Source organism: Nannobrachium achirus, assembly GCF_963921795.1.
Source record: "Nannobrachium achirus genome assembly, chromosome: 5".
Lineage (NCBI taxonomy): Eukaryota > Metazoa > Chordata > Actinopteri > Myctophiformes > Myctophidae > Nannobrachium > Nannobrachium achirus.
In genome coordinates, this window is record NC_137814.1 from 38,654,853 (window position 1) to 38,680,932 (window position 26,080).

A 26,080-nucleotide genomic window follows, 5' to 3' on the forward strand; every position below is an offset into this window, starting at 1 on the left:
GCCACTGAAGTTCTATGAGATTGCAACAAGAATGTCATTCTCCAGATGTGTTTGATCATGTGTGTGTGTTTGTCCTTTCCAGAGTGGATAACTTAGATGAATGAGTTTCATGTTGCAGTGGAGTTTCCTGATGCTGTCCATGTCCTCTGGAGAGAGCAAGAAATCAAAGACCTGTTGAAACACCAACATTATGAATAAACAAGTAAGCTAGCATAAAAGGAGGAACACTGGTCCAAAGTGTGAAATCCATCTCATGACAATGACATGGATTTGAGTATATACTGTAATACATAGCTTTCTATTGTCCTTAGCTCCAGATATTATTGCCCATTGGTTAACTTACTGTTACTATGTTTTCTGAACTGTGAACTTCACATTAGAAGGACCAATTTGAGTTTTTAGGTCAGCAGTTAAAACCATATTAGTTGGTGGTTGAGATCGATGGGTAAGTTATTCGGTGAGATCATGTAGGCAAAGGGTATGTCTAAACATAGTGTAGATGAGTAAGTGCAGGTTTGGTCTGAGGAGAGAAGTAGTTCTAGTCTAGGACAACACAGGACATAATAACAATTCAATGAAGAAAATCTGACACCATGCACAACCCTTTTCCCTGTAAAAATCCAAACAAGGCTTTTGTATAGGTAGTTGGGTACTGATCCCTCAATAACACAAGGGATAGCTACATCACATTCTGTGTATTCACAATGAATGCAATGTGCAACACAGTACTCCGGCAACAAAGCAGAGCAGCATGATTAAAAAGGGAGAAGAAGCGCTTATTATGAATACAAAGATCATCATGAATACAAAGATCATAACAAGGCACTGTGAGGAAAGATGCTGAGAATCAACAGAAACGTAGGCTTTTGCTGAGAAAGCGAAGCAACATTAGAGTGGAGATGTTGGTAAACAGAAACACCTTGTGCTACGCCACATGGGTGGGATCCCAGGATACGTGTCTCCCATCATGCAATCTGGCCAAAGTTGCCATGTCCACCTCCTGCAACTGGAACCCAAACACCTGAGAGAGGGAGGACGGTGGTGGTGGTGATGGTGGTAGTAGGGGAGTTGAAAGGTTAAGTGGGTATACTGTATATGGATATTGATAATGGTTGGAAATGGGCAGTGTTTTCCCACTGACCGTTACCAAATACTTTTAACTGACTTCCCTCATTTGAGGCTAAAGTGATGGTGGGGTCAACAGACATGCACAAGAGCAAGTGTTTATAACTCACTTGACAATTTTCTTGTACTCTCTCCTTCTTGGTAGATTTGGGTATTGTGACAACACCGTTCTGAAATGGGAAAATGGTTAACACACTAATACATACAAGTAACACGCCGTAAGGGCGAGAAGCAACCGCCAGGTTGCAAACAACAGAGCTTCTACGCACACGCACACAGATCCATGTGAGAGCCAATCAGTGACACGCCACAGACCCTGCAGCTGACAGAGGTGCGTTCCGTGATTGCGTGACACACTCACCGACTTACTGGTGTGACACACTCACTGACTGACGGACATTGATACTAACTGCGACCTGACGGTCGCAATAATGATGCATGCATAAGGCCTACAGAGTTTAAGGCAATACGAATTGAAAGAGTGAATTACCTTATAAATCTTATGTGCTTTTATGGCCTGCAGACTAGACTAGGCGTAGGCGGGCAATATTTTGACATGTTCAATTACCTGTATGCTCCAGCGTATGCAGATTTGAGCAGGGGTGCGTTGGTACTTTCGGGCAAGCTGTAGAACAGTGGGATGGTTGAGGGCCTGTCCCTTGGCCAGGGGGCAGTACCCTTCAAACACTATGCCCTCCTGACGACAGTAGTCCACCAGCTCATTGGGCTGCTGGAACGGATGAAACTCCACCTGGTTGGGTGAGGGTGGGTGTTGTACCCCAGAGCTTAAAATGCTTTGTCTGTTGAAGGCATCCCTTTTAGAAACAACTGTTCATTAATCGAAGAAAACACCTCTAGAGCACTGGTTCCCAAACACCCATTTGTGGGTCGCAGACAGATTTTTATGGGTCCCTTTGTGTTTTTGTTTCCTACATTTAAAGTTATACCATGTAACATTTTTTATAAAACAAATCTTAAAATTGTTTAAAAAAGTTTTAGAACACCCACTCCGTTATTTTCAGCTTCTAAAGCCTTCTCTTTATATGTTTTCTACTTAGCCGTGACAGGGGCGGGATTTCCTGGCAAAATTACGTCATCTGCATCATCTGTATACGTTGTGTATACGTTGGCCAATCACATCGCCGATCATACACACATGATACTCTACCGGCCAATTACAGGCGTATCTGCCGTATCTTCAGGAAGTAGCTTCCCTCAGCTACAGTGTTTACCATGGTGAAGGATTCTTAACCTCTTAATCCTCAAATCCTGGCCAGAAAATTACATTCTACCCCTCCACGGATTCGTATCTTCGCGGTGGTTTGCGGCGCCGCTCCGGTGGTCCGCGACGACTACGGGCGAAAAACGGCCGAAAAAAGCAATACCGCTACTGACCACTAGTTTAGCAACTTACACAGTATAGCTTTAATTATTTTTTTATTATTCAAATATATTTTCAAAAAAGCATTTTTTTCAAGAATTAAAAACAAAGATTTTTTTCAATAATTTCATGAAGAAATCAAAGAAAAATCTAAGAAATTCCATAAATTCGAACACAAAATGTCGAATTTATGGACTTTTTCTTAAATTTTTCTTTTATAATGTTTACATTCAGTGTTTAAGAAGAATAGTCAGGGGATATCTTTAGAAATAGTGTCAAATCCTGGAATAAATTCCTTACAAAAAAAAATCTTCACCAATGTGTTTGTAAAGGTGTCTAGTAACACATCTCACAAAGACTGAAATTCAGTTTCCCTAGGAAAATCTTTGACAGCTAGGGTAATTCTGGGTATCATTCACTCACTCTACACTATACTATAGGGGGGAAAAATCACTCCCAAAAAATATGCTTTAAGTGGGATGTGAGGGGTCTAACTAGGTGTTTTTAATTATTCTGAATCCATTGCAAGCATTTGTTTTGCACCATAACATTCCTTGGGCTAGAAATGGACCCCCATACCACTGTGAAAAGTGATGACTCATCACTAAACCATCATTTTATGGGCTGTTTTTTGTTTTGTGCAAAACAAATGCAGAATAATTAAAAACACCTAGTTAGACCCCTCACATCCCACTTAAAGCATATTTTTTGGGAGTGATTTTTCCCCCTATAGTGTATGTATAGTGAGTGAATGAGACCCAGAATTACCCTAGCTGTCAAAGATTTTCCTAGGGAAACTGAATTTCAGTCTTTGTGAGAGACACCTTTACAAACACATTGGTGAAGACATTGTTTGGTATTAAAGGAATTTATTCCAGGACTTTTTAAGATATCCCCTGATTAGAAGTGAAGATAGCCGATCTACAAGCTCACAACACAGTGCGAAGCGATGCGCTGTGAGCTTGTAGATCTTCTGTTTTCACTAGTTTGGGTACCCGGGCGAACGTCTAATTTCTCTTTTGGGCCTTGAGCTAAAACGTTTGGGCACCACTGCTCTAGAGGAATCTAGTAAATCGTTTCATGTGATGCAAAAGTTATACTTTCAAATAGGACAATACCAGTATTTCTGCATGTCCTACTAAGACACCTTTAGATCCATTAGCAGCACATCCCTATTATAGATTTTGGTCTACGGTTGGTTAGCTAGCAGGAATACTCACTTGGTTGACATGTGGTACCACACTACAGTCCTCCTTTAACTGCTGCAGGTGGTGGACCAGGAAGTTGCTTACACCAATAGCCCGACACACCCCTACAGAAGCGTAAACGACAGAGGTGAGCGGTTATGAAATGTGGTCACAATACACAGGCCCTTTTAGAGTCTTTATTCATTTGGAAATTGACACAGGACTAGTGCATAGCAAAGAGATGCTTTCCAATAAAATACTTAAACACTTCCATTTTGACCAGGGTCCCCCATCCTTGGCCCTCTCAGACTTTTTTCCCCTCTACACCCTACCATGAAAATAGCCGATCTACAAGCTTACAGTAGATCGGCTATTTTTTGCTGCATGCCTATTATGACATGCTCAGAATAGGGATACTAGTGTTCATGTAGTTAAATTACACCTTCCACAATTAAATCATATAGTCACATAAAAGGCAAGGCAGGCCTTAGACCTTTGGTGACCAATGAATTCTGACTGAGAGAGAAAAATGTCAAATCCATGTAATAAGTGTTATAATTATTCAATTAACTTGACAGTTGTTTCTCACCCTCTTCATAGAGCTCCTCCAGGGCTCTCCAGGTGGCAGCTCTCACCTCCCTGTTAGACTGACCAGGTTGTCTGGCGTCTGGCCAATGCATCAGGTACAAATCTGAGTGGTAAGGAGTTCATAAAATTTCAAAAGGGCATTTTGAGAAGATCGGGACAATGTGATTTACAGACTGTTAAACTCAAATTCTACAGCAGGTGAACATCATCTTACAACGTACCAAGATATTCCACCCCGATCCGAGAGCAGGACTCAAGGCAGGCCTTTTTGGCATTTTCATATCCATAGTCCCCACACCAGAGTTTACTGGTGAGCCACAACTCGCTTCGTGGAATCCCACTTTCCCTGATAGATTCACCCAGCTGTGTCTCACAGCCATAACGCTTTGCTGTGTCGATGTGCCGCACTCCACACTCACGGACTGCATAAACTACAGCCTCATGAGAGTATCCACCATCATGTGATGTTCCTTTGAAGAGATCAAGGACAAACATTTCACAAAAATCTGAACTCATACATTGCATATAACACAACAGAGCCTTCTCATTCATTGAGTTTACAAGTAGTAACTTTTACTTACTTACGTTTTAATGATTTTTTTTTCAAAAAATTTTTTTTTTCACAAGTAAAGGTAGGAAGACACAAGGACAAAGCAAGTTCAAGTGTAGTGTAGTGTGTGCAACAACCCTAACTAGTGGTGACACACTGGCACTGTGTTGGTATGTGTTGTCTGTAGACACATTGCTGATGTACAGTAGTACAAAGGCGTCACTGTTCGTAACTTAATTTGGAGAGTGCATGTCCACCTATTGACTGATGAGCTGAATGCAGTAGGCCTACACCTGTGTTGGGTTCAGACTAGGAACATTTGACTTGACTGCAAGGACAAACATTTCACAAAAATCTGAACTCATACATTGCATATAACACAACAGAGCCTTCTCATTCATTGAGTTTACAAGTAGTAACTTTTACTTACTTACGTTTTAATGATTTTTTTCAAATTTCTTTTTTTTTTTCACAAGTAAAGGTAGGAAGACACAAGGACAAAGCAAGTTCAAGTGTAGTGTAGTGTGTGCAACAACCCTAACTAGTGGTGACACACTGGCACTGTGTTGGTATGTGTTGTCTGTAGACACATTGCTGATGTACAGTAGTACAAAGGCTTCACTGTTCGTAACTTAATTTGGAGAGTGCATGTCCACCTATTGACTGATGAGCTGAATGCAGTAGGCCTACACCTGTGTTGGGTTCAGACTAGGAACATTTGACTTGACTGTTTGATGTGGTCTTCTGTCTCATTCGTGACTTCCAGAGATTAGTTTATTTCAAATGTTATTCATTATTACACCATATATATTGTGTTGTGTTCCTTGTCATGTGGTGTTTGAGCTGGAAGACAATCTGCTCTAGCTCTAGTAAACAAAGGGTTATGTGTTGTAAATATATTTTACTTTATGTAATATTAAAGAGTAATACACATTGAAAAGTAAAACAAAATATTAAACTTCAAAATGAATGGATTATATAATAACATGTGCAATGTCGTAGCCATAGAGCTATAATAATGGTCGTAGCTCGTAGTCCAAAAAAACGTGATCAACTGATACATCATGCATGCACCAAAAACCATATGGCAAAAAGCAATGGACATCAGATCAATCATGTTCATGTGTGTTTCACAAACTGTGCTACAGTATCAGTTTGTTAAACACAATGACAGGATTGTGCAGAGGCAGCTGTTTATAGTCAGAATCAAACGCACCTAATCCAAGCTGGGGAATGTGCAGTCCGTTGGAAAGAGGAATATTGGGACAGTTAAGAGAACACATGATGGGGAAAAAACGAGACTCACTGACGTGAAAGGTTAGAAGGTAAAGCTGAAAAATCCAACAAAAAAAAGGCCTGCAGACCTGATCGCCATATCACTGCAACACAAAACACATCTGAGATTCAGCTCCTGTAGTTCATGTGTTTTTGACCATTTGGTAACTTATAAAAAAAAGTGACCGATAGAAAATACAGTTTCCGCTTCCTATCGACTACATTCTTCGTAGGGTTCAATTCACTTTGCAGGTTTCAGATCCGGCTTAGATCGGATACGAAAATGGTACCTGTACGTGCATGTGTGTTTGTGTGCAAAATACCGGATACAGTCGGTGGGCTAAAGACCGGATCTGAGCACTGAGACGTAAATGGAAGCGCTTTCGGACTACTAGCAGGTTGCTATGGTAATGTAACGCTAACGTAACAGCTAGCCTAGCAAAGATGGCAGCTACTTGACTGACTGCGAGCTCCTGTTTGTTGACAGCGTGGAACTCTTTTCTTCAAAGTTCTTTGATGTGTCAACAAAATATGACGGGGCGTGTAAATTAAGAGATCTTGCTGTACCCGCTATGAGTATAAAATGAGGTAATCTTAGTTGCATTTTCTCCATGTTTTAATACGGTTTGTCTCGTTGTTTATCAATGGTTATTACTTCATGTAATGTACAGCACTTTGGTAAACTAGAGTGGCTTTTAATTACAAATACATTAGATTTGATTTAATTTCTTGCAAAGAAAAATATGTAATTGTTTATTTATTGTCAAGTGCATAAGTTATGCCACTTTTTAAAGAAAGAGTTGTGAGAGAAGTGACCACTGAAGTAGCTTAAAGATAGCAGTGAGCTCATAGATAGCTTAAAAGTGGTTAAAATCAGAGCAGCTGTCACTTGATGCTGAATTACACTAGTTCCTTTGCGTGACATGATTGAAAAGTAAGTGTGCCAGTATCCACCCACCAAACAGGTGATGGGGTCCTCCCTATGTTCCCCAGGTTATATGTTCCCCACTTCCCCCTAAAAAAGGTTCTATGTTCCCCACCCACCCTCTCCCAAAAAAGGTTCTGTGTTCCCGGCCCATCCAAAAAAACGGTATATGTTCTCAACTCAAATGCAGGAAATGGTGGGACAGCTGGGCACTTAGAACACGTGGGCAATCTTAATTTAGGTGCCCACTCGTCCAGTTGTCCCTAGTGCCCAGATGTCTCCACCCCTAAGTGCCTACTCGTCCAGGTGCCCACTCGTCCAAATGCCCACATAAAGTGCCCAGATGTCTCCACCCCTAAGTGTCTACTCGTCCAGGTGCCCACTCGTCCAAATGCTCACATGTCCCTAGTGCCCAGATTTCTCTTCCCCTAGGCCTAAGTCCCTACTCTTCCAGGTGCCCACTCGTCCAAATGCTCACATGTCCCTGGTGCCCAGATGTCCTGATGCTCATAACAAATATATGGTGCCCACTGCCAGATGTCCCTAGTGCCCCCCTGTCCCACTAGTATTCGTAATTTCTCCTCATTATGTTCTGTGGTGTGTGAGTTGTTATTAATAATTTGAAATGAATGTTTCCTGCATTTTTGGATGAGCGGGGAACATAGAACCTTTTTTGTGGGGGTAAGTGGGGAACACAGAACCTGGGGAACATAGGAGCTTTTTTGGGTAAGCAGAGAACATTAGGGGGGTAAGTGGGGAACATAGAACCTTTTTAGGGGGGTAAGTGGGGAACATATGTGGCAGAGAGAGTCGCAGTCCCAGCCTGAAGCCTCAGAAGTCTAGTATCTGCCCTTGTTCCATAGGGATATCCCTTTGGAGTAATGGTTAAGATATTGGACTTTCACGTGGGAGACCCGGGTTCGAAACCGGGTGGGGAGGTTCGGATCACCTCCGTTACATTGGTGCCGTGACCCGGATCCAGGCTTCCCCGTAGGAGGAGGTCAAAGGGGGGTGAGTGTGGCGGAGAGAGTCGCAGCCCCAGCCTGAAGCCTCAGAAGTCTAGTATCTGCCCTTGTTCCATAGGGATATCCCTTTGGAGTAATGGTTAAGATATTGGACTTTCACGTGGGAGACCCGGGTTCGAAACCGGGTGGGGAGGTTCGGATCACCTCCGTTACACATAGAACCTGGGGAACATAGGTACGGTCCCCAGGTGATGGAGATCAGTGAGAGAAGAAAAAGTTGCAACTTAAATGTTCCATCTGTCTTGCTACACTATGCTACAGGGTCCTTCGCAGCTGTATGGGTCTCCGACGGCCTTATCTAGTTTGGCTAGTACTGCTCCTCCTGCTTCTGGTTTGTGCAGCCTTGACCGCTCTATTGCCAAATGCTGAAGACCGAGGAGCAGGCGATGGTGTCATGGGAGTGCTTCGTAGAGCATCACCCAACATGGACAACTTTGCACAAAGCAATACTGTTACAAAAGAGATGGAAGAAGAGGGATTCACTATCATCATCCAAACATATAATCGCACAGATATTCTGCTCAGACTCCTGAACCATTACCAGGGGGTACCTCACCTTCAGCGCATAATCATAGTTTGGAACAACATTGGGGAACAAACCCCCCAAAAGCTTTGGGACTCCCTGGGGCCTCATCCGGTCCCTGTGGTCTTCAAGGAGCAGAGCATCAATCACATGCGCAACAGACTACAGCCTTTCACTGAAATTGATACAGATGGTCAGTATATCTACTGGGCTAACTGTGTGTTTTCTACATTGTCATGGGACTTTCATGAACTTGTGTGCACGTTGTCTGTCATGGTCTGTTTTAATGACTTATCTTCCTTCCTCTAACTATATGTCTTGTTTCCAACACCTTAGCTGTGTTGATGCTGGATGATGATACGTTGGTCAGCGTTCCTGACATCAGTTTTGCTTTCTCTGTCTGGAAGGTAATGGATACCAATACCATCAGTGACAAAGCTGTTGAAACCAATTATCATGCTACTGCTATTATAATATTAATATTCCGTTCCACAGCAATTTCCGGATCAAATTGTTGGTTTTGTCCCTCGAAAACATGTCTGCATGGCGGGTGGAGTGTATAGCTATGGCAGCTTTGAGCTGCAGGATCCAGAAATAGGAGGAGGTGACAGGTATGTCATCCTTCAACCACTTTCAACTTGGCGTCCATATTGTTGGCAATGTAATTTTAGGCAAAACATTTCCAAAAATAGCATTTATTCATATTTTCTTCTTGAGACACTGTCATACAAAAACTCATATGAACATTTGCTTGCTTTATTCTCTATTTTGTTGACTCTTCTATTGCTGACTGTGTCAGCAAACTTTGTATTTATTTTGGTTGTGGGTCCACAGTTTAACCTTCTATACTTTCCACTGCAGGTACTCCATGGTGCTGATTGGTGCAGCTTTCTTCCACCATCAATACTTGCAGCTTTTCCAGGACCAGCCTCAAGCAGTACACAAGCTGATTGATGAAACTGAGAATTGCGACGACATTGCCATGAACTTTGCTGTGGCAATGCATTTGGGGAAACAGTCGAGGTTGTCAAGCTTGTCCAGGTCAAAAGGCAGCATCAGCAGACCCTCAGGGGTCTTTGTCAAGCCGGTGGACCTACGCAACCTGGAGAAAGATGCCAGCAGCGGGTACCTCGGCATGTGGCATCGTCCCGAACACCTCCTTCAGAGGTCCTACTGCCTGAACAGGCTGGCACAGATCTACGGCTCCATGCCACTCTGCTTCTCCAACCTGATGCTCTGCCAGTTTGGCTTCCCCAGCTATGGCAACCACAAGAGCAAGGGCTGAAGGGGAGATGTTGCTATGACAACCACAAGTGCAAGGGCTAAGGGGGGAGTAGATACAATGGGATTCAATTCACTGACTGCCTGCCATGGATGAAATGAAGTTAGATGCAAGTAGAGTTCAGGTGGGTCTACGATGTGTGACTTACTTAAAGGCATATGGCATTTGAAAGGGCTAGGGGTTTAGATTAATCTAGTGTTTTAGTGGTATCTACATGCTCTGGCAAGGCTTCTTACTTTTGAATTACAACACTGATGGTGCTAGTTCTTTTTTTCTTTTTCTTTAAGATATATTTTTGCGGGCTTTTGTGCCTTTTTTGATAGTCTAAGTGGAGATGGACAGGAAACAGAGAGAGATGGGGAGAGACATGCAGCAAACATCATCGTAAACAAGACTCGAACCTGCGATGCACTGCCAGGCCTACATTAGAGCCTAAAGGGCTGCTTTTTTAAATAGATGTTTAGCAGTGAACCAGATTAAGCCTAATTTGTACTCGATTGCCGCATATCATAAATAACTTATTTTAAGATCAGTGTATGCATTAGGCTTTTTTTTTTGTTTTGTGCCAAAGCTGCCTTTACCTTGGTGTTTAGAACTGGAGTACTTTGTTATGCACTTACTTTAAAAGCCAGCAGATGTCAGTCTCACCTGCAGCTTTGACATATTTTTGTATTTTCAATAGAGTAGCCTTGCTGTACAAGCATGGGTGGTACTCTCTAGAATTGTACTTTCTATAGGAATGTAGCTGTTTTAGAAGGTGGCACAGGGTAACTTTTAACTCAGGCAATATGCTGGAAGACAATCATATTTAGCCTTGGAACCTGATTCTGTGTAACAGTGATGATGTGTCTTATCTACTTTTCACCCCCTCCAGTTTCAACAGATCTGAAATGACAACCATTGTTTGCTGTGTGAATGTGCAGAGATCAAATAAATTCTGTTGACTTTGAGATCTTCAATCTAGTCACTCTAAAACGCTTTGCTCACTACCTATATATATATTTTGTTGAATGACAACTAGTGAAAATAGCTGATCTACAGGCTCTCAACGCATAAATGTGTAAATGTTTTTGCCTATGACATGTCCAAAATAGGGATGCCAGGTTGAAAGGGTTCACACATTCATGAATAATTTGACCTGCCTTGAATTGATGCACAAAGCTTTGCACCACCAACTCAGTCCATTGGGTGTGTGAGGCTATAGATTGATTTCTCAGAGTGGCAACCACAACTGTCGCACAGCGACACCACAGCACTCTGGAAATAGGTCTATACAGTATTTAGCAAAAGACGAGAAAGTAGTTTAATAATAATTCAGTTTTATTGTAATATTGTTCCAGCGCAACAAAAGTTTTGACAAAAAGGAAATTGAGTTCTTACAGCAAGTCAAAGAACAATGAGGTATCTGTCTTTTACTGTACATCTTCTCTTTCACACAAACCATGACAACAAACACTTATGCATTTATATATGTATGTTTGTTGTATTTCTTTCCTCGAATAGGTCATAAAGGTGAGGTTTTTTCAAGTGTTAAATAGCTTTAGATTGCCATTGTAATCATTGCTAGACCCAAAAGAAAAATAGGTTTTTGTTCAGTATAGTTAAAAAAAAAAAAAAAATCTTAACATACCAAAATATCATACTGTACATATTTCAGTTGTAGAATTGATCAATCCATTACAAGCCACATCACTGATATACAGGACCCTATTTTGGTCCATGCCTTACCGCTTATCCCTAAACATTTTGGGGAAATCGTGCTCTTTCGAACGACCATCATTTCGACCGAAGGGTTAGCGACTCACTCCACGGAGGTTAGGGTGAGGGTTAGAGTCGGGTGTCGAAAAGATGACATGTAGTAACAGCGACGCGCTCCCAACATTTTTAAATAGTTCAAATAGCTGCCCACATGTCGAGGTAGATCGGCTATTTGAGGTATTTTAAAATGTTTTTCAAAATAGTAAAAAAGACAAAGAAGTTTAGCGATAAGGGGTAAGGCATGGATGAAAATATAGCTCATAGTATGCATAAAGTTGTTCAGCTGCACTTAAATGTTAAAAATAATTTAGAACTTTTCTGGTCAGTCTTTGAACACATTTCTTTATACTTGCTTAATGAGCAATTCTATTCAGCAATGTGAATAGGAAATGTGTGAGATATTAACTAAGTAAAAGTTAATTTACTGTAGGTCAGCAGTAGCCTCGTGAACCACCCTCCCCCCGGAAATCTAATTCAATTTAGATTTCCGGAGGGAGGGTGGTTCACGACGCTAAAGGTCAGCAGTTGAATTGGTTGTGTACTAAGTTATTTTATTTATTTTTTAATAGGGGATTTTCTCCTACTCGAAGATCTCCCTGTACCACGACACCAGATCACTCCTCAAGGGGTGATTACAATAGCCACATCACTCTTATTTTGGTCCAGCTCCTGGCCTGCCTCCACCAGTACCTGGAGACCGCATGGTATGCCAAAACTTTACAAGAGGTTCCCTCTTTCTCCACATAAGCTTGTGACCATATGCTACATACCACCTGTAGGACAGAGGAGGACAAGTTAAGTATGCTGATCCTATTGTGGGAAGGCTCTTGCTAAACATTTAAGGTTGCATTGTACACCAGCCTGCTGATGCATGTTCATCTTTATTAGTGATCATTCATAGGTATTAGCATGGTCTGTGCAAATCATAATCAATCAAATTCAATAAAATGTGGAAGCAAATCCTTTTTTTGAGCGGTGCTCTTAGAAGGCTTAAAGTTTGTTGTACGCCTAGGGCCCCATTGGCCAAGCTTCGCAGGACACGCTGTGATTGGCCAGCGGGACACTTGATGAGATTAACTCATAAATTGCACTGCTCACTTCACACTAGGTGTGATCTATAAGCTTAAAATGTATTTGTCAAGCAACAATACTTCCGCCAAAGCATAATCACAGCTTGAATTAGAAACACTGGTCACTCACACTCCGAAGAGGGCTCCGCCCAGATGAGCTGCATGATCAAAAAAACGCCATCCCAAAAGAAGTCCTGTAGCATCTATGGCAACAAGAGCTTTCAAAGCCTAAAGCAAGATCGATATGAGGTAGTGTGAGTTTCTACAGTTGGTACAGTACTGCACAGTGCAACTCAAATACAACTCTTCCATGCATTCCTGGACGCATACTTACACATTCACTCACACACTGGGAAATAACCATGTTCTTTCATGCATAGACACGGTATATTTGTGGCCTGCAGTAAAAACAGAAAATATGGATCTTAACACCCGGATAGTGTATTACTTTAGTTTAGCAGGTACACATTTTCCCACCATCCATGGAACACAATCACATGCATGCAAACAGCAACACAAATATGATCATGTATAGTAACATTGCATGGATGTACAAAGTGTGTATACACCTACATTTCCCGCAGAGAAAGTGATCATGGGAAGGAGAATAATTCCTAGCTTAGCTTCTGGCACCTTTGTACAGACCGCTGCCAGGACTGTCATGACAGCGCCGGACTGCAGATGGCAAAACACAATAAGAGACATGAGAGGATTGCATTTCTTCTTCCCATTTTGTAGTTGTAAGCACTAAGCAGCATCCTTACCGCTCCCAATGAGGGATGCAGCCGTCCGGAGGCTGTTTTACATACGTAGCTAACCATGTTGGAGATGGCACCTGAAAATACAGTCTCAGGGTGAGAGTTGACAACGGTCACACAAATTATCAAACAAGTTATCCACCACTGTACCTGTTCATGTTGCTATGTCTATTGTTGTCAAAGTGAAAATATAGTAATTTTGGAAGTTATTTGGGGGGGATGTTTTCAACGCAAAGATTTAATGAATACATCCCATTGTCTGAGTCTGCACAAATCCGTGCCGCTTACAAGGAGAGTTAAACTGCTAGAAGTGCTGTCTCTAAACCACTGGCTCCCTATGGAGTACTTCCCATTTAACCCTTTAACCCCACCTCCAAATAGTTTATTGTTCTTTCATAGAGTAAAACCTAATATGTCGTACATGTGTCTCACAACTGATTTTTACACTTAAAATAATATATGTAATTTTCAATAAGCGATATCATCATGCAACTACGAATTAGGCTTATTCCATCTTTTCCGCATACCGGCAGAGAGATAAACGGCGAGGAATTGCTCCCTGCCCAAGAGGGAGACGATGCTGGAGGAGAATGTCCAGAGGACCCACATGTTGGCTGCCATATGGATGATGGAGTAATGGCTAAAGGTGGACAGGGCCATGGGAAGGCATCGTGTTTCTGGAAGCGAGGGAGGAAGCGGAAACACACCATTAAATCATTAAATCATTAAATGGTGTAATGTAATCATCATGGCTTGGATTAGAGCTGCGGTTCATTTCTCCCTTGTGTACTGTGGTCCCTGTCACCGCCAACCCCCCACTGTTGGTCTGCGGAGGGTGTACACAACAACATCTCCTCCGATACACATGGAAGCACCAGCCGCTTCTTTTCCCCCGACAGGGAGGAGTTTCACCAGGATTGCTTGACGCGAGGACTCGAGGAGTCTGCGACTATCGGGTAAGAGCTGCTAGTGCAGCTACAAGGACACAAACCCCTGCTGGGTTCCCATCTGTGAACACTACCAAGTGAATTAGGTGGAGCACCTGGCTAAGCCGGACACACTGCTGCAGGGCCGTGAACCCAGGCATCCTCATCATACCCAGACATCTCAGCCATGGTCGGATTGGGACTCATTTTCAGCCCGGAAATTTGCATCTGACCAGCCCTGCAATCTTTTTTTTTGCATTATTTATAAATATAAACAGTAACAAACACCTATTTTCCCCATCTACTTTCATTTAAATGAGTGGTGGGAGTTTCAATATATGCAACTGCTCCTGTCAGGGCTTGATTAACCCTGTGTGGTGCCCCAGGGTGACCTCAAATTGAAGTTCCCCCCCCCTCCTTAATCATACCGGCCGCCGGTGGCACAGCGGCCGACCGGGAATTCTCCAGAGTCTCCAGATCGCCAGTCCGAGCCTGATCTCAACTGAAGCATTTATTTGTTTGAACTTAAAACATTTCACACAGGAATTTGACATGTTTTAAAACTAATAAATAACTATTCCAGGTAGTGGTAGGAAGTGCATACTCACTGGAGGCTGGGTTGGAAGTGAAGTACTTGATCATGGATCTCTGCATGGAGGGGATCCGCCAACAGCATAAGACTACAGCATTTATTGCTATGATACCTGGAATGAAAAGGCACTGACAATCAGCATCCTAAGTTGACAACAGTCAAAAAGTGTATACGTTTATCGTCGTTGTCGGGTGGAAACCTTGTATGTCCAAATTGTATGTTTAAAATTTATCATTTTAAAAATGATTTAAACTAGTGAAAACAGCCGATCTACAAGCAAACAACGCCTCGTGGTGCGAGGCGTTGTGTGCTTGTAGATCTGCTGTTTTCACTACTTTTGTGCAACGGCCTTGTATGATGAAGCAGGGCTTTGCTTTGCGAAAAAATGTACAAATTTGAAACTTGGAGATACGAGGTTTCTGCCCGACAGTGACGATATGTGTGTGTGTGTAAGATGACTTACCACTAACAGTTTTCTGTCCCTCGGTGAGGCTGCTCCAGAAGTCATCCACCGTCGTCATGACCAAGATGAGCTGTTTCTGGAAATCTGACAGCTGGTTCCACCAGTCATGCCAGTAAGCCATATCCTGAGGACCCTGTGCCTGAGTGCAGGGGCGTCACAAGGGGGGGAAAAGTGGGACGGAGTTACTAGGGCCCAAGGTGGAGGGGCCTTCATTATTTTAACTATTGAAATATCTAGATCTACAAGCTCACAGCGCACAGTGCCGCGTATATCTGCTATTTTTGAAAAGTCGTGAAAATGTGTGCAAATCTTTAAATATGTATTTTTTAAGCAAACATTTGTAACTCAAAGTTTGCTTCTGGGGGGTCCCTGGAACTAAATATTTTGAGATGGGGGTCTGCAGCCAAATACAGTCCCTGACATGAAAAGGTTTGAGCACCACTGACATAGAAACATAGGTTTTTCAAAAAACCTTAGAAGGATTTCAAAGACTGCAAGCTCTATCTGCTATTTTTGAAAAATCGTGAAAATGTGTGCAAATATTTAAATATATGTATTTTTTAAGCGAACATTTGTATTTTTCAATAGTTAAAGCACAAAATAATGTGTAATAATGCATTCCCAGTCTAAATGGGTTAAACCCCCTCCCCCAATGAAAAGAACATTCATGGGGGGCCCGCAGTGAATCCTTGTACCCAGAGCCCAGAATTTGGTGTGACACCCCTGCCTGAGTGTAACATTGAGGTGGTTCGTTTTGTTAAACCTTTGGGGAAATCAAACAACGCTAAATTCCTTTAAATAACTGTAATGCCTGCACAACAAATACCACGTTTGTCGCGAATTTTGGCGATGGGAAACATAGTGTAAGTGTACACTTACTTCCAACGTTTTTTGTGACTCAGCTTCTTCTCTCGCCGTCTGAACTTTATATTTCAGTGATTCGTACTGCAAAATGGCCGCCATGCCAAACGAGCACCCTGTAAACTAACATGGAGTCAGACAACAGCAAACCACTGGCCCATCCATCTACAAAAAAGGGTACGTATGTCATTTCTAACTTTGGTTTGAACATAAAAAATAACAGTCCAAGATCTGTGCACTTTTATAACACAGGATAAATTAAAAGAGTGTGGAGACTAGGGCTGTCACAATTATTACATAATCATCTAATCGTGATTATTTAACATAATCGTGATTATTTTTCATAATCGTCATAATCGTTTCCATGTCAAAAATAGTGGAAATAGCAGATCTACAAGCTCACAGCGCATCGCGATGCGACGCGTTGTGAGCTTGTAGATCGGCTATTTCCACGACCAATGTTATTTTTTAAGTAGAAAGTTGTCAAATATGTCAGTCATTTCTTTGTATATTTAGGTTATGTGTCATATCTGCCATGTGCAACTTCAAAGCCTAAAAGCTGAACAGAAATGTAATTATCAACGACAAAAACACAATTAAATCGTTAATCGCAATTATTTGAGTGACAATTAATTGTCATGTAAAATGTCATATAGTGACAGCCATAAACACAGGATAAATTAAGAGAGTGTGGAGACATACCCCTACGGTGAACATCAGGGGTTTGAATAGATTGGGTCGTGGGACCCTGCGAGGAGGTGGGGCCGCTGGTGATGATGGGACAACTTTGTGTTGGATGCCATCAGCGGCTTCAGAGGACAACGTATTTGTGTCTTTGGTGACATTGCCTTTCTTTGTTTCTGGCCTCTTGGCCTCTCGTCGGAAAGCACATCTCTGCTGAGGGTATGGGCTGAGTCTGTACAAAACAGAAAAACAAATTAGTTTTGTTACATTTTTGATTCAGTTTAATGTCCACATGGCAGCCACAGGTGGGATTTGCCTTTAATAAGGCATGAAACTCTGCTGTTTACATTACAACACTGACATCATAGACCAACACAAGAATTGGATTGTATAATTTTAGTGAGTATGAAAAAAAGCTGTTTTTGAGGTGGGATGGTGGGTGGACGGTCAATGATATGCAGCATCGACCAGACCAGAGTAAAGCAGAAGCTGGGTTCGATTCTCAGGCGTTACACTGGCACGGGCCTCTGATGGTATGTTAACACCCTGGCATACTCAGACAAATTCTGGGGACGTATAGGTTGGTCTGCACAGATGCTAAAAGTTCTGCAAGCCTGCAACACAGTAATGTTTGAATTGTATAGTACCATTACTGACATGTAATAAATTCATGAGTTGCAATGACCTTGACCCCAAATTTGGTCAAGCAATTCTGAATGACTATATATTCATTGATTGATTTGATTGATTGAATACTTTATTAGAAGTTTGGATAGGAATAGTACAGGACAGTACAGTTCAGTTACAAGGTCTTCTAAAAATGATTTAGACCACAAGAAAGTGCAATGGCATTGCAACACTACCACAATATTTGGATTATCCACCTCTGTTGTATTTGTACATGTTTGAAATGTAGGCAAATAGTAGATCCACTGACTAGCCCAACAAGGACCACAGGGGATGACATTCATTCACTAAACGCAAATTAACTTCCTTCAATTAGTGCATAGTATAGTATTATAAACAGTAGTCTATAATAACGACTCAAACAATGATAGATAGTTCAGGCATTGTGTCAATATGTATGCCCTTGCCCCATACATAAGCTATAGGCTATGTATGTGCACGTTTTCTGCCAGAACATACAAATAGATATGATAACGCTGTACCTGGGCGAGTAGTAGGCTACCTACAAAACGCAACCCATTTATGCCACGGGGGAGAGGAATCCCTCCATGAAATTGTAATGTATGTTCTATCATAATGGCTATGGCTGGCAATGTAAATAAACAGTTTATAGGCATAGCTAGGGGGGATAGCTAGCTATAGTAGCTAGCAACGAACTGTACACCTTCACATTTGCGAAAACAAGATAAATTCATATATATGTTGGATAGTAGCAGCCATATTACTAGCCCATATTACCAGCAGGACATCTACCAGCAGTTGTTTACAATGACGGTTAGATAACAGTGTGGTATAACAATATATAATGTTAATAATGATTTAGCTACATAAGATACTTACTACCTAAATACTTTTTATTTTTATTTTTTTATGTTGTCTTTGCTCACCTGGCACCTCGGCAAAGTGTGTTTGTAGATCTGATGAACTCTGTTTTGGTCCATTTCATGAAACATCCCATCAACGCCATATTCCAGTGACCCCGGCTGAAGCCCCGCCCCCACAACCGCTGTTCACTGCCGGTGGCCCGGTGACTATAGGAGATTTCCATAAATCCCATAGGTCGTGGGAACGTGTTGTGATTGGGTAGTTTGTTCTTGTTGTCAGGCAACCATTTCTACGCGTCAAAATATTTTCTTGAAGAGCAGGAGTGGGAAAGAAAAGCTACCAATACCATCTTGAATCAAATTATAGCTTTGGACGTAGTGGAACCATCATCAATGAGAACTGGAAGTTCTCCCTCTGTTCTATTTACTTTTTTACTCTGGTGTTTGTTGTCAAACTATCAAAGACACACTGCTATGTGTTGCTGTCCCCTAGTGGCGCAGTGAAATCATAAAGCTGCAACATGAAACTTTCAGACAGACGCATACCCATTACCCATCCTGGCCATCCATTCTAGCACAGTTAATACTAATGATGTATATCTGTTCTGATATGAATACTTGTTATGAATAACATATTTTACTGTCAATGAGAGAGAGAGAGAGAGAGAGAGAGAGAGACGAGGGGAATAATTGTTATTGAATCTCTCAAATTGTAGGCTACTGTAAATGATAGAGAGAGGGAGAGAGAGGGGGGGGTGCAGAGCAGGTGTACCCATGCAGCAGCAAAGCTATATTGATAGGTTTTAGTATTGGCATCTGGGCAAGTTCCACAGACTTCTCGCTTGCCAATCTAGAAATACCGGTAGGTGAATACGGTAGAATTTACTGCTAGGTAGCTGCACTGCAGTGTCTCTGTGTCTGCAGATTGTGCAGAAGCATTGGGGCTGTATATGTTGTGTACCACCACTAGTTAGAGACACTATAGGAAATATCCCACAGAGACTGCTGCCTGCAATACAATTTATTGGTTTGGTTCAGTGCGCAAATAAGTCTAGAAGGAATTAAGGGAATTTAAGTCTGAGTCATCAATGTCTGAGTATGATCCCATTCACTCATACAAGGGAAAATTAAGCGTTGCAGCAAAAGTTAAACAAATAGGGCAGAAACAGAGCATACAAGAGAGCGGGAAAGAATAACCAATGTGCCTTTGCCACTATAGTGAACCCCAAGGACACACTGCAAAGCTAGATGATACCCTAGGGCTGTAGGTCTGGGACAGGTGGAAGAGAGGACAGACTGAGAGATGCAGGAGAGGAAGAGGGGGCACAGCGAGAGAGGGAAGGGGGGGATCATGACAGAGATAGGTGCATGATTAGGACGGAAACAGGTGGCGACACTGGGAAGAAAATCAGAGGGAGATGAAGAGGAGAGGAGGAATGGATCATTAATATTTAAGCTGCCACAGAAGCGGTGTTAGTGGAGCAGTTGGTTTTGGATTTTAGTTGTTTAAATGCCATTTGGGTTACCGGGGCACAATGAACTTAAAGGGATATTTCACTTTCAAACATGTTTGGGGTTATTTGGGGGTCACAGTTTTTAAGTTGCTTGATTCAGCATTTAGATATTTGATATTAATTGTATCAGACGTGCACCCTTCCTATATGTAACTTCAAAACACATGTCATTAGTTCTGTGTGAGGGGCCATGTTTTTTTCAATGACTTTTTACATTTATATAAAAAGAAAAACAAGTATGGAGTTTGACATTACAATGGGTTTGTATAGGAAGGGGGCGTGTCTGATAAAATTAACATCAAATATCTAAATACTGACTCAAACATGTTTGAAAATGAAACATCCCTTTAAATCTCTCTTTTTCAGGTGGTAAAGTCTGTAGAGGACTTTAGGTTCCTTTCTGATCGATAGGGTGGATTTTTCCCAGCAGAGGTGTCCCCTTTCAGGTCCTCTCATCGATCTGCTGTGAACAGACGCCAGCTAGGATTTGCTTCTGTCGGCATCAGGGCAGCAGGGGTTCAGTTCAGACATGTGACAGGAAGTGCAATCGGTGTACCTGAAATTTAAACACTTCCCCACCAATTTAGGACATTCTACTGATTCCAGTCTGACTGTGCATGCAAGCAGTAAGACCTGCTGTTCTGCCCCTGAATCATTGTTGTGATCCATGTATCATTGACACCCTGTTGAGCGATTGAGTGATTTGGCCTTGAGGCTTCTATTTCAGCCTAGAGGCTGGAAACATCTTATACCAGCAGCAGTCTTTTTATACCATCACATGAAACTCTAGCTGTTATCATTGCGTCCCAACAGAATGCTGACTGGGAGCTTTCTAAGACATTGATCAATGGGCCAGTTAGATAATACCTCACTGTGACTCGCCTTCTCTTTTCATACATGTTTGAATAAACATTTTTAAACACTGTGTGTGTGCGTGTGTGCGTGCGTGCGTGCGTGCGTGCGTGTGTGTGCGTTCATTAGTGGTCCCAGAACTAATTTTAAAAGGCAATCTCAAAATTTAAGTGAACACCGGCAGACGGTTTTGGTTAATGCCACATCAGCAAAAATGATGCATGCATGCATGCTAAACACAGACAGTCTAACACGGACGTTAGCACAAAATACACAATGCTTCAAAGATGACTCGCTGATTCGTGGCTAGGTCTTTTGGCTAACCCACATTACTTAGATAAAAGAACAAGTGTTTTTTGTAGAAAAAACAAATCTTTCTTTTTTTTTTATGTTACTGTGACTTTATTGTTTTTAAGTAGCCTAGATACATACATAATTTGTCAAATAAAATAAAATGAAATCACTGCAAACCCCAACTAAGGTTTGTAGTGTGTATCTGTAGAAATCTTTGGACAAATACAATGATAGGCACTTCAGAAGTACCCCATCTGTTCATTTATTACAGGCAATTATTTCTTTGAAATGATGTGCTGTAGAACCAAATTAGTTTGTTTGTAACACAAACCTCTCCAAACAAACACATTTCTTACTCAGAATAGACAGCCGAAAACATGTGCTTCATTTACTCCAAAGCATGTGACAGCACAACAAGCATTTAGCAAAAAGAGGAACATCTAGCAGCATCATATGCAGTTGTGTTTTTTGTCGAAACTTTTAATTTCCTTCAAATGTTATTGATTATATTTAACCACTTGAACCCTAACCTCCCTATTTTGGAGGAAACATTCTGCGAAAACATCAGCACTTTATGCGCCGCAAAGTGTTGTGAGCTTGTAGATCAGCAGTTTTTGGTGTAGAAAATCCGTGTAGAAGGGAAAAAAAGAGTGGACCCAACTACAGAGCTGACCCCTGTCAAGTGTATTCAAATATAGCAAGTATAGGTACTTAAAACATGCCAAGGCCTGGCCCTGTATGTACATTGTTGATCTTTGAATCCCTTATGAATCAGAGCACAATGTTAGGTCCTCAGACAGCTCTTCTGTCTGTATCAAATCACATTTTCTACTTCTAATTTTCTACTTTGAAGTTCTACTACTACTTTTATAATACTTGAAATTTGTATAGCGCTTTTCCCAAATACTCAAAGTCGCTTTACAAAACAAAACAAAACAAAACAAATAAAAACAACTTTATTAGAAGAAAATGACTATAGACAACTGAGAAAGCCCTGTAACCCCAGGTTCATTTCTTCGATTTGGGGACGTCCAGAAGGCAGCACCAGACCTGAGGGAGTGGGAGGGGGGTGTGGCGTTCTTGCAGGAGGTCAGAGAGGTAGCGATGTGCTTGTTTTGTGGGCCTTGTATAGGTTGTGATCAGTATCTTGAAATCTATTCTTTTGTTTAACTGGTGAGAATGAAGATCTTGGAGGACTGGTGTTATCTTAAGCAGGTTTTAAGTCATCTGGCCCTGCAAGTTGATGTTAATATTGTATTAAAATTATTCGAATTCAGTGGTATATCCTCAAATCTCGAACCAACTATAGCAGGGGTCTTCAACGTTTTCAGGCCAAGGACACCTTAGTTGTGAGAGAGATGAAGCAGGGACCCCCAGTCCCCCACAACCTTATCATAGATTCGATATAGTTTCATTGTTTGGCAGCACGATCGTCAGTGTATTTTGGATTCATGTCAATTTGTGTTTTCAGATACTTAACTACTTGAGCCGTCATTACCTAATAAACTCTGTATAGTCTGCTCTTTTTCCCCTCGCCAAACCTCTTTGCCGAAAATAGCCGATCTACAAGCTCACAACGCGTCGCATTGTTTGGCAGCACGATCGTCAGTGTATTTTGGATTCATGTCAATTTGTGTTTTCAGATACTTAACTACTTGAGCCGTCATTACCTAATAAACTTGACCTTTTATTCTGTATAGTCTGCTCTTTTTCCCCTCTACACCAAACCTCTTTGCCGAAAATAGCCGATCTACAAGCTCACAACGCCTCGCAGCGCGAGGCGTTGTGAACTTGTAGATCTGCTATTTTTGGCTAAAGTTCTCAGAATATGGACACTAAGGTTCAAGTTGTTAATGTAAAAAAGAGATTGGAAGATTTGGAGGACCCCCTGTAGTAACTCTGAGGACCCCCTAGGAGTCCCGGACCCCCTGTTGAAGACCCCTGAACTATAGTATGCTTTGGAAAAGTTATAGTCTATGGTGAGCTATTGTCAATTCCTCTGTTACATGACAAACATTATGGTGTAGCCTGCAGAAGATTAAATTCCAGCCCTCCCTGCAGGACTCACACACTGGCAGGTGTTTGAGCAGAGCTAAAAGGAATCTGAAGGACAAGCGCCACCCCAGCAATGGACTGTTTATGCCACTGCAGTCAGGAAAGTGCCTGCGTTGTCACAAGGTCACCCTAGAGAGAGACAGAAAGAGTTGTTTTCCCCCCAGGCTATCAGAGTCCTGAACAATGGCCAAACTGCCAGGTCAAATGTTTTCTTTTTGGGTCAAATAGCCTGCACATATTGTACCTTGCATACATTGCACAATGTAGTATACATTTTATATTTTGAAGTTGCTAAATTATTCTCCCATAATATACTGTACATTCTCTCTTTACTGCTGCTAAAGGTTTTACTTTTTACTTGTTTACTTTTTAAAACGTATACCCCTGTAATTCTTCTATATTGTTAACTTTGCACTCACGGGCAATATTTCACTCTGCATACTTGAGTATGCAGAGTACTAACAGAATCCCTTTTATGCCCATATATGGAGATCCCTAACAGCATCCCTTTTATGCCCATATATGGAGATCGCTAACAGAATCCCTTTTATGCCCATATATGGAGATCCCTAACAGAATCCCTTTTATGCCCATATATGGAGATCCCTAACAGAATCCCTTTTATGCCCAATTGCCCATATATGGAGATCCCTAACAGAATCCCTTTTATGCCCAGTTGGTTGCTAGGGCAAAAAAACATGGTTGCTATGGTAAACAGTTCGTTGCTAGGGTAAACAGTTGGTTGCTAGGGTTAAACCATGGTTGCTAAGGTGGTTGCTAACGTACACTAACAGACCAGCAACAACAGACTGTTGCCACAGCAACGTACACAAAGGTTTGTGTACACATGTGGTGTGATGTCATACTGAAGATATATGACATCACACCGTACACAAACAAAGGTGTGACGTGTGACGGACAGACGGCCGGTGGAGGTTTTCATAGTAAACTGCTCCCTGACGGTCGCAATCAGATGATAATAATAGTCAGTGATCAACCAGTAAGACTCCCTAATCGGGAGATAAGCGACCGTTGGTCGCTTATCTCCACAAATAGGCCAAAAGTTTGTTTTACCAATTATCAAGACATACGGGCAGTTGACAGTTTGCCATGGTTACTCATTGAAGTTGAATCTCCATATATGGAGATAACCTACGCATCACACTAAGTCTGACCTCACCAGCCCATATTTGGGCATGAGCAACTTATGTCTCCATATATGGAGATATGATGACAACACACAGTCCTCAGCCAATGATGTGGCGTGATGTCATACAATACACAAACGAGCCCTACAGTATAAAGGGGCAATTCTTGCCAGGAAAGAAGCATTTCTTCGACTCAGACCTTATCGCCAGGGTTGGCTTATAGCAGCTGTCGGTAGGACCATATATGGATTCTGTTAGTGTGGATCTCCTAACAGGGCATCATCTGGGATACAATCCCTTTTATGCCCATATATGGAGATCCCTAACAGAATCCCTTTCATGCCCATATATGGAGATCCTTAACAGAATCCCTTTTATGCCCATATATGGAGATCCCTAACAGCATCCCTTTTATGCCCATATATGGAGATCGCTAACAGCTAACAGAATCCCTTTTATGCCCATATATGGAGATCCCTAACAGAATCCCTTTTATGCCCATATATGGAGATCCCTAACAGAATCCCTTTTATGCCCATATATGGAGATCCCTAACAGAATCCCTTTTATGCCCATATATGGAGATCCCTAACAGAATCCCTTTTATGCCCATATATGGAGATCCCTAACAGAATCCCTTGTATGCCCATATATGGAGATCCCTAACAGAATCCCTTTTATGCCCATATATGAAGATCCCTAACAGAATCCCTTTTATGCCCATATATTATGGAGAAATCCCTGCTCTGAGTATCTGACATCAGTGTGATGTCACCTGTTTATGCCCATATATGGAGATCCCTGCTCTGCGTATCTGGTTGCTATGGTAAACAGTTGGTTGCTAGGGTAAAAAAACATGGTTGCTATGGTAAACAGTTGGTTGCTAGGGTAAACAGTTGGTTGCTAGGGTAAAACCATGGTTGCTAAGGTGGTTGCTAACGTACACTAACAGACCAGCAACAACAGACTGTTGCCACAGCAACGTACACAAAGGTTTGTGCACACGCTTATCTCCACAAATAGGCCAAAAGTTTGTTTTACCAATTATCAAGACATACGGGCAGTTGACAGTTTGCCATGGTTACTCATTGAAGTTGAATCTCCATATATGGAGATAACCTACGCATCACACTAAGTCTGACCTCACCAGCCCATATTTGGGCATGAGCAACTTATGTCTCCATATATGGAGATATGATGACAACACACAGTCCTCAGCCAATGATGTGGCGTGATGTCATACAATACACAAACGAGCCCTACAGTATAAAGGGGCAATTCTTGCCAGGAAAGAAGCATTTCTTCGACTCAGACCTTATCGCCAGGGTTGGCTTATAGCAGCTGTCGGTAGGACCATATATGGATTCTGTTAGTGTGGATCTCCTAACAGGGCATCATCTGGGATACAATCCCTTTTATGCCCATATATGGAGATCCCTAACAGAATCCCTTTCATGCCCATATATGGAGATCCTTAACAGAATCCCTTTTATGCCCATATATGGAGATCCCTAACAGCATCCCTTTTATGCCCATATATGGAGATCGCTAACAGCTAACAGAATCCCTTTTATGCCCATATATGGAGATCCCTAACAGAATCCCTTTTATGCCCATATATGGAGATCCCTAACAGAATCCCTTTTATGCCCATATATGGAGATCCCTAACAGAATCCCTTTTATGCCCATATATGGAGATCCCTAACAGAATCCCTTTTATGCCCATATATG

The 26,080-nt window shown here is 41.8% G+C and overlaps 3 protein-coding genes across 3 annotated transcripts; 1 reads left to right on the forward strand and 2 right to left on the reverse strand.

Annotated features, from left to right (window-relative positions):
• On the reverse strand, positions 1–6,256 carry LOC308284582 (putative oxidoreductase ZK1290.5). The gene is made up of 8 exons (XM_080725244.1): positions 6,048–6,256; positions 4,503–4,751; positions 4,283–4,384; positions 3,727–3,818; positions 1,694–1,876; positions 1,236–1,295; positions 920–1,021; positions 1–171 (listed from the first exon to the last, which is right to left on the reverse strand). Exons 1-7 carry the CDS (start codon positions 6,112–6,114, stop codon positions 926–928), a joined length of 849 nt encoding a protein of 282 aa, XP_080581370.1. The 5' UTR covers positions 6,115–6,256; the 3' UTR covers positions 1–171; positions 920–925.
• A 299-nt stretch (positions 6,257–6,555) lies between these two features.
• On the forward strand, positions 6,556–10,720 carry extl2 (exostosin-like glycosyltransferase 2). The gene is made up of 5 exons (XM_080725390.1): positions 6,556–6,694; positions 8,318–8,772; positions 8,916–8,986; positions 9,075–9,190; positions 9,441–10,720. Exons 1-5 carry the CDS (start codon positions 6,690–6,692, stop codon positions 9,862–9,864), a joined length of 1,071 nt encoding a protein of 356 aa, XP_080581516.1. The 5' UTR covers positions 6,556–6,689; the 3' UTR covers positions 9,865–10,720.
• Positions 10,721–12,149: 1,429 nt separating this feature from the next.
• parla (presenilin associated, rhomboid-like a) lies at positions 12,150–18,638 on the reverse strand. Its single transcript, XM_080726488.1, has 10 exons — positions 18,548–18,638; positions 16,992–17,205; positions 16,308–16,412; positions 15,429–15,567; positions 14,982–15,077; positions 13,975–14,124; positions 13,454–13,524; positions 13,263–13,364; positions 12,820–12,917; positions 12,150–12,392 (listed from the first exon to the last, which is right to left on the reverse strand). Exons 1-10 carry the CDS (start codon positions 18,625–18,627, stop codon positions 12,272–12,274), a joined length of 1,176 nt encoding a protein of 391 aa, XP_080582614.1. The 5' UTR covers positions 18,628–18,638; the 3' UTR covers positions 12,150–12,271.
• Between the last annotated feature and the right edge of the window lie 7,442 nt (positions 18,639–26,080).

Bases quoted from the DNA above. Each gene is read 5' to 3' on its own strand.
- parla (XM_080726488.1), bottom strand. From the start codon at position 18,627: ATGGCGTTGATGGGATGTTTCATGAAATGGACCAAAACAGAGTTCATC. The intron at 14,125-14,981 runs GTGAGTATGCAC...CCTCGCTTCCAG, and splicing joins CACTTCCAACCCAGCCTCCA to AAACACGATGCCTTCCCATG. The intron at 12,918-13,262 runs GTAGGTGTATAC...ATCTTGCTTTAG, and splicing joins TCACTTTCTCTGCGGGAAAT to GCTTTGAAAGCTCTTGTTGC.
- LOC308284582 (XM_080725244.1), bottom strand. From the start codon at position 6,114: ATGTGTTCTCTTAACTGTCCCAATATTCCTCTTTCCAACGGACTGCAC. The intron at 1,877-3,726 runs GTGAGTATTCCT...TCACCCAACCAG, and splicing joins TGGTACCACATGTCAACCAA to GTGGAGTTTCATCCGTTCCA. The intron at 1,296-1,693 runs GTAATTGAACAT...TTCCCATTTCAG, and splicing joins GCATACGCTGGAGCATACAG to AACGGTGTTGTCACAATACC.
- extl2 (XM_080725390.1), top strand. The intron at 8,987-9,074 runs GTAATGGATACC...TCCGTTCCACAG, and splicing joins TTGCTTTCTCTGTCTGGAAG to CAATTTCCGGATCAAATTGT. The intron at 9,191-9,440 runs GTATGTCATCCT...TTTCCACTGCAG, and splicing joins GAAATAGGAGGAGGTGACAG to GTACTCCATGGTGCTGATTG.